General features: G+C 48.2%; 1 protein-coding gene across 1 annotated transcript in view; it reads left to right on the top strand.

Annotated features, from left to right (window-relative positions):
• Positions 1–13,491, top strand: part of LOC118080967 (complement C4) — a 60,221-nt gene that overhangs the window by 38,201 nt on the left and 8,529 nt on the right. The window contains exons 20-34 of the mRNA XM_088663457.1: positions 678–817; positions 1,579–1,788; positions 3,521–3,572; positions 4,851–4,940; positions 5,564–5,767; positions 6,354–6,429; positions 7,523–7,679; positions 8,877–9,017; positions 9,562–9,733; positions 9,835–10,049; positions 10,254–10,412; positions 10,633–10,692; positions 11,495–11,588; positions 12,129–12,312; positions 12,825–12,915. Of these exons, the coding sequence (XP_088519583.1) occupies positions 678–817; positions 1,579–1,788; positions 3,521–3,572; positions 4,851–4,940; positions 5,564–5,767; positions 6,354–6,429; positions 7,523–7,679; positions 8,877–9,017; positions 9,562–9,733; positions 9,835–10,049; positions 10,254–10,412; positions 10,633–10,692; positions 11,495–11,588; positions 12,129–12,312; positions 12,825–12,915 (2,045 nt within the window). The remainder of the gene's footprint in view (positions 1–677; positions 818–1,578; positions 1,789–3,520; positions 3,573–4,850; positions 4,941–5,563; positions 5,768–6,353; positions 6,430–7,522; positions 7,680–8,876; positions 9,018–9,561; positions 9,734–9,834; positions 10,050–10,253; positions 10,413–10,632; positions 10,693–11,494; positions 11,589–12,128; positions 12,313–12,824; positions 12,916–13,491) is intronic.

Below are 13,491 nucleotides of genomic sequence, written 5' to 3'. Positions count from 1 at the left end.
AGCTGGGCATTTATGTATTTCTTGGACCAAAACACTGTACTGTACTCTCTTGCTGCTGGTACCTCAGATACTCATCTATCCCTTTCAGAGTTTAATTCTTCCATTTTCGTTCAACTGACTACACAATAGTTGTTTATTTCCTTGACATCTGATGGGAGGGAATTGCACAAGGCAGACGCCACTACCAAGAAGGCCCTCTGCCTGGTTCCCTGTAACCTTGCTTCTCACAGCGAGGGAACCGCCAGAAGGCCCTCGCCGCTGGACCTTAGTGTCCGGGCAGAATGATGGGGGTGGAGACACTCCTTCAGGTATACTGGGCCGAGGCCATTTAGGGCTTTAAAGGTCAGCACCAACACTTTGAATTGTGTTCGGAAACGTAATGGGAGCCAATGTAGGTCTTCCAGGACCGGTGTTGCTTGGAAAATAAACACCTTAGGGTCCCAGTGCGAGCAATTAATAATAAGGACAATAATAAAATAATAACTGTGCCAGGGACCTGCCAGCAAAATGGCAGCTCAGTTCTGGAAGTCTGTTGCCGTTCAGATCTTTTCTTAATCCCGTGTCTCCTGCAAAAAAAAATACAATCAGGAAACGTCATTTCCTCCAGTTATCCGGCTGCCCATATTTCTCTCCCTCCCTCCCCCTTCACTGGGACTCATTCCTTTTTGTTCTCTCAGGCATCTGCGTCTCAGAACCCATTCGGGTCAGAGTCTTCCAGGACTTCCACATCTCTCTCCGGCTGCCCTACTCAGTGAAGCAGTTTGAGCAGATTGAGCTTCAGCCGGTTCTCTACAACTACCAGCCTGAGCCCATCAGTGTAAGCAAAGCCCCCACAATCTCCTTCCCTTTCCGCTGACCCTGTGCCCTGCACAGGTCACCTGCTTTTGGTGCAGAAGGCCCCTGCTTCACTACCTCTGGTAGGGACCCTGTCTGGAAACCCGGGAGAACTGCTGCCAGACAGTGCAGACAACACTGAGGTGACCTAACAGCTTCCTATGTGAGTCCCTGGGAACTGCTGTCAGCCCCAAAAAGCCAAAGCAAGCGGCAGGAGGCAGGAACAGAAAGAGTGGAGCCTGTTCCACAGAAGATTTATGGGCAGGCATTGCAATGAAATAGTTGGAGAGGGCAAATAAGAAGGGCTTGTGGCTGCTAAGCACAACCTCCGCTTGCTCCCACCTGCCTGCCTCCTTACTTTCAGCCAATCAGGAGGCGGCACTGCCTGTCGTTGGCTGGGGTTCATTTTATTTACTGGTATTTATGTCATCCTGCCGTCGTTGCCTGTGTCCAAAATAGGCATTGCAGGTTTTTGAAACGGTACTGAAACTTGTGAAACCTGTTTACCAGAAATGAAAGCAGGTCGTGTGCACACACACACCTTTCAGAATCTGTATTTGAAAAATAAAAGAAAATCCACCTGTGTATCCACAGTCTATTAAATTAATTTTTACTTGGAGCAAACCCGCCGAAAAGCAAGGCGTGTCAGTTTCGGCAGGTCTGCCCTGAGTGAAAAAAACTCAGTTGAATGCTGCTTGATCAGATCCTTCTGCCTCCTAATTCTTTCTTTTGCCCTCTTTCTAGGTCTCAGTATACCTGGAGCCCCATGACGGCCTCTGCTCTCCTGCCACTGTAGGCCCAGCACGGAAGCAGCGGGTGGAGGTGCCCGGGAACTCTGCGGTCCCCATCCCCTTTGTGTTGGTTCCCATGGGAGCGGCTGACATCCCCATCACGGTCGTCGCCCATGGTGGCTTCGGGGTAGGGGACAAAGTCTCCAAGAAACTGAGGGTTGAGGTAAGAGGCCTTTCATCGCAGGGAATGTTTTTACGCTCCCAAGACCACCACCAATCCCCATGACAGGGTTGAGCTCCCGTTGCTTGGTCCCTGCTCCTGCCAACCTAGCAGTTCGAAAGCACATCAAAGTGCAAGTAGATCAATAGGCGGGAAGGTAAACAGCGTTTCCGTGTGTTGCTCTGCTTTGCCAGAAGCAGCTTTGTCATGCTGGCCACATGACCCGGAAGCTGTCTGCAGACAAACGCCGGCTCCCTCGGCCTATAGAGCGAATGAGCATTGCAACCCCAGAGTCGGACACGACTGGACCTGATGGTCTGCTCCCAAGACCACCACCAATCCCTGTGACAGGGTGAGCTCCCGTTGCTCGGTCCCTGCTCCTGCCAACCTAGCAGTTCAAAAGCACGTCAAAGTGCAAGTAGATAAATAGGTACCACTCCAGCGGGAAGGTAAATGGCATTTCCATGTGCTGCTCTGGTTTGCCTGAAGCGACTTAGTCATGCTGGCCACATGACCCGGAAGCTGTACACCGGCTCCCTCGGCCAGTAAAGCGAGATGAGCACCACAACCCCAGAGTCGTCCGCGACTGGACCTAATGGTCAGGGGTCCCTTTACCTTTACCCCCACCCATCTAGGTTTCCCAAGTAACTCGAACTCGGGGTGGCTTCCAACAAAATATTAAAAATACAACAAAACATCAGACATTAAAACCTTCCCTAAACAGGGCTGCCTTCAAATATTTTCTAAAAGTCGCATAGTTGTTTATTTCCTTGACATCTGATGGGAGGGCGTTCCACAGGGCGGGCCAGAACCAACACCTGATGGTGTGGTTGGGGGAGGTAAGAAGAGATTTCCCCACCCCTGTCCTCAGGTTTTCCAAGGAACTTCATGTCTAGGCAAGGATTCAAAGCTGGATTTTCCATGCTGGAGACCAGCCAGCTGTCCCATTAGTACTACGCCACTCTGGCTCTTATGGTGACATGCACCCAAGTCTTCTTCATTTTTTGATAATATTTTTTATTAGTTTTCGATCACAGTCCAATAACAGCCTCATTATAACAATACCAATTTATAATACAACTATTAATACCAATAATTCAAATACCAAATTATATAATTTAGATAAGGTGGTCCCCCACGTGCTAGAATTGATGGCTTGATTATTTGCTTTATTTCTGCATTCCAAAATCTTATTTAATTTCCATTACATTCCGGTCAAAATAATAATCCCTTATTCAGCAACTGCAATATTAATAACTTCTATTCGTGTTGACACGTTAAATGATTTATAAAACTACAAGTGAGGAACTCAAACTATATCCTTGTTCTTCCTGTGTGTGGCAATTATTCTTTCTGTGGTACGTATTTCTTCCTGTCCTCATAAGATGTTATGTCTTTCTTTCCTCCTGTTGTTGCTGTTATCCATCATGTCTTGGGCATTTCAGAAATTTGGGTTGTTTCAGAAATTTCTCCATTGCTCTGTTGTTTTGCAACTTTAACAACAGCTGCAAAAATCTCTCTGTCCCAGTAAATAACCTGTTTTCACCATTTTCCCTCTCAGCCTGGGAAAAGGAGTGGTCTGTCAAATTGCAGATGACTCAATAATGAACCTTATCAGCTCCTTGGCAAGTTCACAGACTCCTTTCATCCTTCCATCCAACTGAAGATAAATGAGCAATTATACTTCCAATTACATTAAATTCCAAGTTCTCTTCTAATTCTTCTTCATTTGCAGAAAGAGGGTGCCGTTCAGGTGGAGGAATATTCCATTTCCCTGGATAGTAAAGGTAGGAGACTTGAACACAGATCTGCAACCCAGTTCCTGAGGGTGGGTGATGAAGAAACAACTTTTGACATTTAAATACTGAACACACACACACACACACACACACACACACACACACACACAAGCATTACCATTACATGGGTTATTTCCCCCTGTCACCCATAGGTTGATAGCAGATGAGCATCCTTTAAAAAAATGGAGAAAGTAAAAAGAAACCGCAACCTCAAAAGAGAAGTCAGATCAGGAAGAGGCACCTGGGACCCTCCAGATGTGCCCCCCACCCCCGCCAGCATGGCTAGTATTCAAGAGTCCCCTTGAGCATCTATATATATAAAAAACAAATGGAAGAGATCCATGTTTGTAGCCGTCCACTTTTCTCCGAAACGGCTTGACCGATTGAGCTCAAATTTTAACACAACGTTCCATGTGGATGTGTGAGTGTTTGCATATACATAGATTATACACAGGTAAAAACAAGTTTTTGGGAAAAACCAGACAAACATGAACAGGAGACATTGCAAAACATCGCCCTCTAGTAACGACTACACTGGTACTGCAGCTAGAAAAGCTTCCCTTTCCAAAACAGCTCAGCTTGGGTTGTGGGGGCTCGCTGGGGTGGGGGGGAGAATGGGGTCGGGATAGGTCATGGGTCGGGACAGGGTGGGGGGAGTCACAGGGATGAGCCATAGCAACGCGTGGCTGGGTACCGCTAGTTGATGATATTTATTGCGCTTGTGGTTTGGAAAATGAGAGCTTGTGAGCAGAGAGCCTGCACTCTTGCCTGCCTCTGTTTTCAGAGTAGCATACACAGTATAGTGGCAATCTCCCAAATTATTATGATTTATTACATCTAGGATCATCCGAATGCTTGGCTGTTGGAAAGGAAAGGATTAGAGAGCAACAGAGACGTCTTGTGAGTTAGAGCATGAGGAGTGTCACTGTTCCATTATAGGGCTACCCAAAATTCATCTGGGTTTGCCGCTGTCAGAACAGGGTGCTGCATTATGATGGGCCCATGGTCTGATCCTGCTACAGAGCTCTTCTCACATTCTTTTTGCACAGGAACTAACGGTAGCTGCTGTAAGGAAATTTCAAACAGGCTTTTTGGGGAGGCTGTCTGATGTTTCCAGGAAGTAGACAGACCATGGTAGTCTGCGCTGGCAAAGGGAGGAGGTTGCGAATCCCAGATCCCTAAATCCTTTGGAAGGGCTGCAGAAGCTTTGGCTTGGAGTGGTGAGGAGCTAAATGTTTTCCCTTCTTTTTCCCCCGTTCGAGACAGATGGGCGCCCCAGAACAGTGGAGATTTCAGGCGAGATTCCCTCCAACGCCATTCCCGACAGCGACTTCAAGATGAGCGTCCGTTTGACAGGTGCAAGAAACAAGCCAGAGAGGGAATCATAGAATTGTAGAGTTGGAAGGGACCCCCAAGGGTCATCTAGTCCAACCCCCTGCAATGCAGGAATCTTGATGCCAAACCTTCCTTTAGCTTCACTTGTTCTCCTGCTGGCAGTTAAAAGATTTCCAGATCGTAGTGGCACACTGGCATGGCAGACTTAAACTGGTTTGGATCAATATTATTATAATAATAATAATAATAATAATAATAATAATAATAATAATAATAAATACCTATGTTTCTGTTTGTTAAGGGAGACCCCTGTTCCCCTACCAGAGCTACAATTCCTAGCGTGGTTTAACAATCAATTCTTGTTCACAGGGAAATTTGGGAGGGGAATAGTCTCCTAACACCCCTCAGCACCTTTAGCAAACTGCACCTCCCATAATCCTTTGCAGGAATCCATGACAGTTCAAGGTGGTGCCACAGTGCTTTAAATGGACTGTGTTGCTCTGGCCGGGCCTTGTGCAAACATTGTTTTAAAAGCATAAAAGTTGACTGGGGTTGTGGTAGGGGGAAGATGGGAAATAGTTTAGTTGGTTTGCCTCGCTGGCCTGTGCCGTAATCTGAACCATTGTTTTGCCTTGGGTCACCAGGCTCAGTGCCTGCTGACGTCCTTCAGAATTCCCTGACTCCGGACGGCCTCTCGTCTCTGCTGAGGGTTCCCGACGGATGCGGGGAGCAAACCATGGTCCGGCTGGCCCCTGGAGTCTATGCCATGCAGTACCTGGACAAGACAGAGCAGTGGCTGCACCTGAAACCAGAGAGCAAGGAAAAAGCGCTGGAAAACCTCCGTATAGGTGATGGGCAATGATGCATGCTGGGAGACACAAAGGGGATGCGCTGAGCTGTATTAACTTACAAATTACTGCACACGCCCCAGTAATTTACACACCTGCAATTTTCACCAGGAAAAGCATACTATAAAATCTATATATAAACAGACTGGCCACGTTCATCCTTAGCAAACAGCTCAGTCGCCCAAAGAGGGAGCAGCACTGATTGGCTGGTGCCCGTGACGCCACAACTCCACCTCCCTATCCTTTCTTGCAGTCCATCTCTATGTGCCAATTGGAGCAGGCCAGTTGGGGGAGGGGGCAGGGAAGTAGGAGAACCATTTGGCCTTGGTCTCAAGCTCAGAGAGACTTCCCCTAGTAGATCAGCTGAGGATCTTCCACTTAATCAGTATCCATTCGTTCATTTTAAGGATCTGCCTTCACTCACGCATGGCCCCTGAAGGATCCTGGCCTGTTTCTTCCTTTATTGCTATGCCACTTAAAAATAAAAATAATAAAACTAAAAGGAGGAACTCCTTATGGACGTTTTGCAGAGAGGAAGCAAAGCAGCCATGACAGGTGTGGGATTCTCTTGCCTTTTGCACTGTAGGCTATGAGCGGATCCTCACTTTCCGGAAGGCAGATGGGTCCTATGGAGCATGGCCCACCCACCCCAGCAGTACCTGGTGAGACTCAGCGCTGCAAAGGAGGTGGGAGGAGAGGTTCTGGGTGCAAGTATTGGGATGGTCCCATACCAGACCTGCTTAAACAATCTTTATCCCGATCCCCTTGCATTGCATAGTTAGGCCATGTCTTGTCTTCATTTGGCCTTTGCTCTTTTTGTTAATGGCAGTGAGCGTTTGTCCTGCATTCTGCTTGCTTTGCAAGGTGTTTACGTGACTTCCCATTATTCACCCCCTCATCCCCTTATTTTCTTTTTTTATCATATATTCATTGGTTTTTTATAATAACAAAACATAAAAAACAGATAACATACAATATATAAAAAATTAAAAAAATAAAACTTGTTATTCCAAGTAAAAAAGCTTCTGGTTTCTTAATAAATGTGTTTTTAAACACTTTATTCAACTCATTATAAATCTTATTCCAGAAGCTCTTTACTTGGGGGCATGTCCACCACATATGGTAAAAGGTTCCTTCCACTTTCTTACATTTCCAACACTTATTGTCTTGTTTATGGTAAATCTTAGCCAGCTTTACTGGTGTAAGATACCATCTATACATCATCTTCATCATATTCTCTTTTGTCATACATATGGGTAAAATGATTCATTGTAAATGTTAGGATTTTGATTAATTGGGCACTGTGGGTTAAACCACAGACCCTAGGGCTTGCTGATTGGAAGGTCGGCGTAACTTGTGACTGGTCTAGCTGTATCAAAATGAATGACGGGGCCTCTGAGTTTCGTGGTATGTGCTTGAAAACCTCCGACATAATGCTGACCGCTTGGAGCAGGCATCCCCTCCAGATGTTTTGGCCTACAACTCCCATGATCCCTAGCTAACAGGACCAGTGGTCAGGGTTGATGGGAATTGTAGTCCAAAACATCTGGAGGGCCGAAGTTTGGGGGTGCCTGGCTTGGAGGCACCCCAAGTTAGCAGAGCAGTCCCTGCGGCCATGTTCAGTGCCTCCTTTTTAAATACGAGCTCCCATTAAGGGCCCTGGATGCGCATGCGAGTGTTCAGATGTGCATGCGCACACGATCTCCACATCTGTGTCTGATTATTCGCCTGTCCTCCGACTCTCATTCCCTCCAGGTTGACGGCTTTCGTGACAAAAGTTTTGACTCTGAGCCGCGAGTACCAAGAGGTGGATGAGGCCAAGATCCGTGGGACGGTGCAGTGGCTGCTGAGTAAGCAGAAGTCGGATGGTTCCTTTGAAGACCCGAATCCTGTCTATCACCGAGAGATGCAGGTGAGCCCCTGAGCAGCCATCGCTGCTTGTTGCCAATCTCGCACTTGCGCCTCCGCACTCCTGCAGTATTATGGTGTTGTGTGTAGTAAGCAGGGATCTGTCCATTTTGGTTCTCTCTCATTTTTCCAGTCATAAATCCAGTTCTCTGCATTTTACAGCAATTTGCATTTAAAAAATCAAACCTAATGAAAACTCACCAGCGTTTTCATGCAAATTCCTCCTAATAAACACATTGCTTTATGTACACATTTTTGCAAGCACTTTCCCCATAATAGAATGCATTTCACTAATATCTTCATTTTTACGCACACTATTTTTTGTAAACTTTGGTTGGAGAACTGCATCACAAAAATCAGGTGAGGGCAAATTTCAAAGGATGGCTGAGTTTTGGTTTCTATTGTGACTCGAAAAGTGTGAATTTGATGGATTTGGCTTTAAATGTGTACAGATTTGAATTCCTCATCCACCCTTAGCGAAACCATTTTTCTCCATAACATTTTTTTTTAAAAAAAAATGTGATAATTTATTTATTTGGTGTGCTTTTTTAGTTAAAAATGGAGGGGGCAGAAAGATGGCAAATGAATTTGTATTGTTCAGCACCTAGAGAACATTATCAAGACAGATAAAAGGAAGTGGAGGAGACAAATTCAAGGAGGAGACAGCGACCAATGGCTCCTAGGCAGGATGACTGTGCTCTGCCTCCACAGTGGAGAACAGGATTCTGGGCTAGATGGGCCACTGGCCTGATCCAGCAGGCTAGTCTTATATTATTAGCAGCTTCGGAACATGCATATGTTGGATGGAACACAGAAACTGGAACATAAGAAGCTGCCTTAAATTGAGACAGACCATTGGTCCATCTAACTCAGTATTGTCTACACTGATGGTCAGCAGCTCCCCCCAGGGTTCCAGGCAGACGGTCTCTCCCCTTCATACCAGCAGATCCCAGTGACTGAACCCTTTGCATGCAAGGCAGGTGCTCCCACCCACTGAACTAAGCGACCTTTCCCCACTTTCTTCAATAACCCTCCTTCCTTGGAAGTTTTAAAGCAGAGGTTGGATGGCCACCTGCCATGAATGCTTTAGCTGAGATTCCTGCAATTGCAGGGGGTTGGACTAGATGACCCTTGGGGGTCCCTTCCAATTCTATAAGGAGGCTTCGTCAGCCATGCATTTCCCCTTGTCTTTCCTCCCCAGGGTGGCGTTGGTGGCCTTCATGGAGGCATCTCGCTCACGGCGTTCATCACCATTGCGCTTCAGGAGGCCTTGGCTGTGTATAAAGAGGAAGTGTCGGATCCAGAGCAGCAAAGAGCAAAGCAGGAACAGCTGAGTCAACTGGTAAGAAGCAAGGGAAGGCTGTGCCGGTGGGGCAAGGGGGGGGAATGTGCAGACCTGGACACTGAGGTCCAGTGCTGAGGAACTTCTGGCAGTTCCCTCCCTGCGAAAAATGAGGTTACAGGAAACCAGGCAGAGGGCCTTTTCGGTAGTGGCACCTGCCCTGTGGGATGCCTTCCCATCAGATGTCAAGGAAATAAACAACTATGTGACTATTATTATTATTATTATTATTATTATTATTATTATGAAACCACTGGAGAGCCAGCTAATATGCTGGACATGGAAATCCAGCAGGCTCAGAATCTCCATTTTCAACTTTTTTAAAAACAATGACAATCAAGTTTCTATCCCTCATGGCACCTACCACCTGGCTGATGCTGCCTCTTCCTGCCCAGGCAGCAAGGCTCCCCACCTCCTTCCCTCCCTCCTCCTTTGACATGACTGTAATGTTGCATGTCCCACCTTGCTGTGTTCTTACGGGAAAGTGCAATCTACAAACACTCAAATATGTACCAATCAATATTTGCTTTTCCTTCTCTTCCAGAGACACGGCCTGGCTCGGGCAACTGCCTTCCTTTCCCGCAAGCTGGAGGATCAATCCCTGGGCCCGTACCCTGTCGCCATCACCAGCTACGCCCTGTCGATCGCTTCCGACGACAAGTCAGCCATCGCGAGTTCCGGCGTCCGCCTGAAGAGTCTCGCTACGGAGGACACAAGTAATCGCCCTCAATCCCAATAAAACTCTGGCCACACATTCCACCCCCCATATATCGCATCAGCATGGCCCCTACATTCTGTCCTCTCATGCTTCTTCCAGACAACACCATGATGTTCTGGGCAGTGGAGGAGAAGGACCGGCTGCAGAATGAGAGGAGAGCTGACCGGGTGCCTTCTGCTTCAGCCATCTCGGTGGAGGCCACAGCATATGGGCTCCTCTACCTGTTACAGGAAAATGACATTGCGTCAGCAGGCAAGGTGGCTCGGTGGCTGACGGAGCAGAGGAACTATGGGGGAGGCTTCAAATCGACGCAGGTATGGTCTCCCGCAGGGCATGTTTGCAAAACGGAGGGGCTATTGATGGCCACCAGCTCAGGTGGCTTTCAAGGGCGCTTAGACAAATGCATGCATCTTAGTGGCTGCTGGCCATCATTTCTCAAGTTCTCGGGGACTATCCCAGTGCAGGCTAGGTTTCCCCCTCAAACTCTCATAAACTGGCCCACTTCTCTCTCCTTTCAGGACACAGTGGTGGCGCTAGAATCTCTGTCCCGCTACTGGATCAGCTCATTCGACGAGGAGGACAACGAGCTGAAAGTGACCCTCAAGATCCCTGGGAAAAGCTTGCCGAGGTCCTTTTCCTTTGGGAGGTCGAATGATCCGATCCAGGAAGAACTTCAGGTGAGGGTTCGGGGTAGGGATTCCCGCCAAACTCGCCTGATTTGATTTGGGCAGATCAGCCTGACCTGGGGTGGATTGTGGGATCCCTTCAGAATCCATAGTCTGGATCCAAAGGCGCCTTTATGAGGCAGACCCTGGGGGCTGCTGTTGCTGTGTGGGTATTACAGTATTATTTGGTCTGGCCGTTCACTTTCACTCCTCGTTTTTCTCCCACCTTCAGTTTTCCATGGGAAGTAGCATCAATCTGAAAGTGGAAGGGAAGGGGAAAGGGACTCTAACCGTGAGTAGCTTCATAATTCGTCTGCTTTGCTTTTAATTAAGACCAACTGCTTCTCTCTCATTCGTATAAGCTTTATATTCAGGAAGGGCTGCAATGCGCTCTACGTGGGGCTACCTTTGAAGGTGACCCAGAAACTACAACTAATCCAGAATGCGGCAGCTAGACTGGTGACTGGGAGTGGCCGCCGAGACCACATAACCCCAGTCCTGAAAGACCCACATTGGCTCCCAGTACGTTTCCGAGCACAATTCAAAGTGTTGGTGCTGACCTTTAAATCCCTAAACAGCCTCGGACCAGTATACCTGAAGTAGCATCTCCACCTTCAGCGTTCAGTCTGGACACTGAGGTCCAGCTCCGAGGGCCTTCTGGTGGTTCCCTCCCTGCGAGAAGTGAGGTTACAGGGAACCAGGCAGAAGGCCTTCTTGGTAGTGGCACCAGCCCTGTGGAACACTCTCCGACCAGATGCCAAGGAAATAAACAATTACCTGACTTTTAGAAGACATCTGAAGGCAGCTTTGTTTATGGAAGTTTTTAATGTTTGGTTCTTTTAATATTCTGTTGGGAGCCTCCCAGAGTGGCTGGGGAAACCAGCCATATGGGCGGGGTATAAATAATAAATTATTATTATTACTACTACTACAACCCCCCCCACACACACACCCTGCCTCCCTTTCTGCCTGAAGCCTGCCAGCTTCCTCTTCCTCAGGCTCTGAACAAACCATTATTCCGCTGCGGTGCTGCTGTGAGTGCACAGCTCAAGAGCAAGGAGAAGCACTCCTCTTCTGTCTCTGCTCCCTTCCAGGTCCTGAAGCAATACCACATCTTGGCTGTGCAAAACACTTCGTGCCAGACTCTCGGGCTAGCGGTGGACGTGACTGGTTCTTTTCAGCGTGCACGTAAGTCTGGGCTTCAGATTCCACTTCTATAATTCTGCAGTCAGGGAGACCGCCTCTCCCTGCATTAACTGCCCCGGACTCCGCTATCGCCCTCTGAGGCCCTTCTCTGCGGGCCTGCTCCACGAGAGGTTCGGAGGGTGGCAATGCAAGAGCAGGCCTTATCAGTGGTGGCTCCTCAATTGGGGGACGCTCTCCCCAGGGAGGCTCTCCTGGGACCTTCGTTACTTGTCTTTAGGCTCCAGGCAGAAATTATTTCCTCTTGGCCTTTGGCGTTGCATTATCCACAGCCTTCTTGAGTGGGTGGAGAAGTGCTTTATATATACATCTGTCATGAATCTTCCAGCACATTCATCACCACGAGTTCAAGTGTTATGAGAGAAAGAGGGGGGAACTTTTATCCAGCCACTGCATAATTTTATAAACTTCTATTATGTCAACTCGCCTCTAAATTCAAATGTCCCAAATGCCACAACCGTTGCCAGTAGAAAATTTGCTCCACCCCTTGACCCTCTTGACCTTTTTCAACTCTGTCCACAACAGCCGACACATTAGACTACTACTATGAATATGTAGATTACGGCCCAGAGGATTCTGGGCCGGATGCAGACCCCGCCGACCAGCCGTTGTCACCGATCGAAGTGTTTGATGCCCGCCGACGCCGCAGGAGGGAAGCCAAAGACCCTGGACAGGCACGGAAGGAGGTCACCTACAATGTCTGCTTCTGGTAAGGTTTGGTAAGCGGGCTTTTCTTGAATGGGCATAATATTCTGGTTCTAACCAGAACTGGGACGTTTTGAGGAGGCAAGAACTGCCTTCCTCTCTTCGGGCACTGCCTTTTAGGGGATGGCAAGAACTTGCCTGGGTCCGGGAGTGGCACGCTAGCCCAACACTCTAACCATTGCACGGCGTTGCTGCTACCTGAAAAACAGAATACAGGTACCGCTGGTTGCGAACGGGATCCGTTCCAGAGGCCCGTTCGCCACATGAAAAGGCCGTATCCTGAAGCGCTGCGTCTGCGCACACGTGTGTTGCAATTCGGCACTTCTGCGCATGAGCAAAGCACAATTTAGCGCTTCTGCGCATGCACGCATACCGAACCCGGAAGTAACCCGTTCCGGGACTTGCGGGTTCGGTACGTCCATAACCTGAAAAGACGTAACCCGCAGCGGACGTAACATGAGGTATGACTGTATCCTTTCCCTAACCTTTCTGTTTTCGCTTCTTTCCTCCCTACAGGAGACAACCGGGGGCTCATGTCTCCGGCATGGTTATCGTGGACATCACCCTGCTGAGCGGCTTCCATCCAGACGAGAACTACCTTGAGGAGGTGGGCAGAGGCTGTGTGGGCATTTTGGCATGTGACAAGGGTCAGGGTCCAGGCCTGCCAAGCCCCCACCAAGCCCCATTGAGTTCCGTCCCCCATGGGGCCTTTAGATATGCATCAGCACAAGTGGAGGCTAGTCCATTAGCACACCAGCCTCCAGCAAATGGCTGGACCTGGCCTAGTATTATGGGCCACCACTCAGTCTGCTGTAATAATAATAATAATAATAATAATAATAATAATAATAATAATAATTCCCAGCCCATCTGACTGAGTTGCCTCATCTGCTACAGCCTCATCAGGACAAAGGATGGTGGCGATGCCATTCAGCTATGAGAACCTTATCCTACTTAGTAGCCTCAATAGCTATTATTATTATTATTGCCAGAATGGCCATATTCCCTGATTTTGGAGGCATTTTATGCATCTTAGAGCTCATGCAGACTTCCCTGCCACCTTCCCCCTGGGGAAACTTGATCTTTAGCGCTTAAGCAGAGCAAACATTGGTGCCTGCTCCAATTCAGCGCTAAAGAGTGGGTTTTCCTGGGGGAGAAGCGGCATAGCACATGGGAAGCTGCT

This window comes from Zootoca vivipara, chromosome 2 (genome assembly GCF_965207765.1).
Source record: "Zootoca vivipara chromosome 2, rZooViv2.hap1.1, whole genome shotgun sequence".
NCBI classification, from domain to species: Eukaryota; Metazoa; Chordata; class Lepidosauria; order Squamata; family Lacertidae; genus Zootoca; species Zootoca vivipara.
The sequence above is the reverse complement of the archived record's forward strand: the minus strand, read 5'-3'. Positions and strand labels throughout refer to the sequence as shown.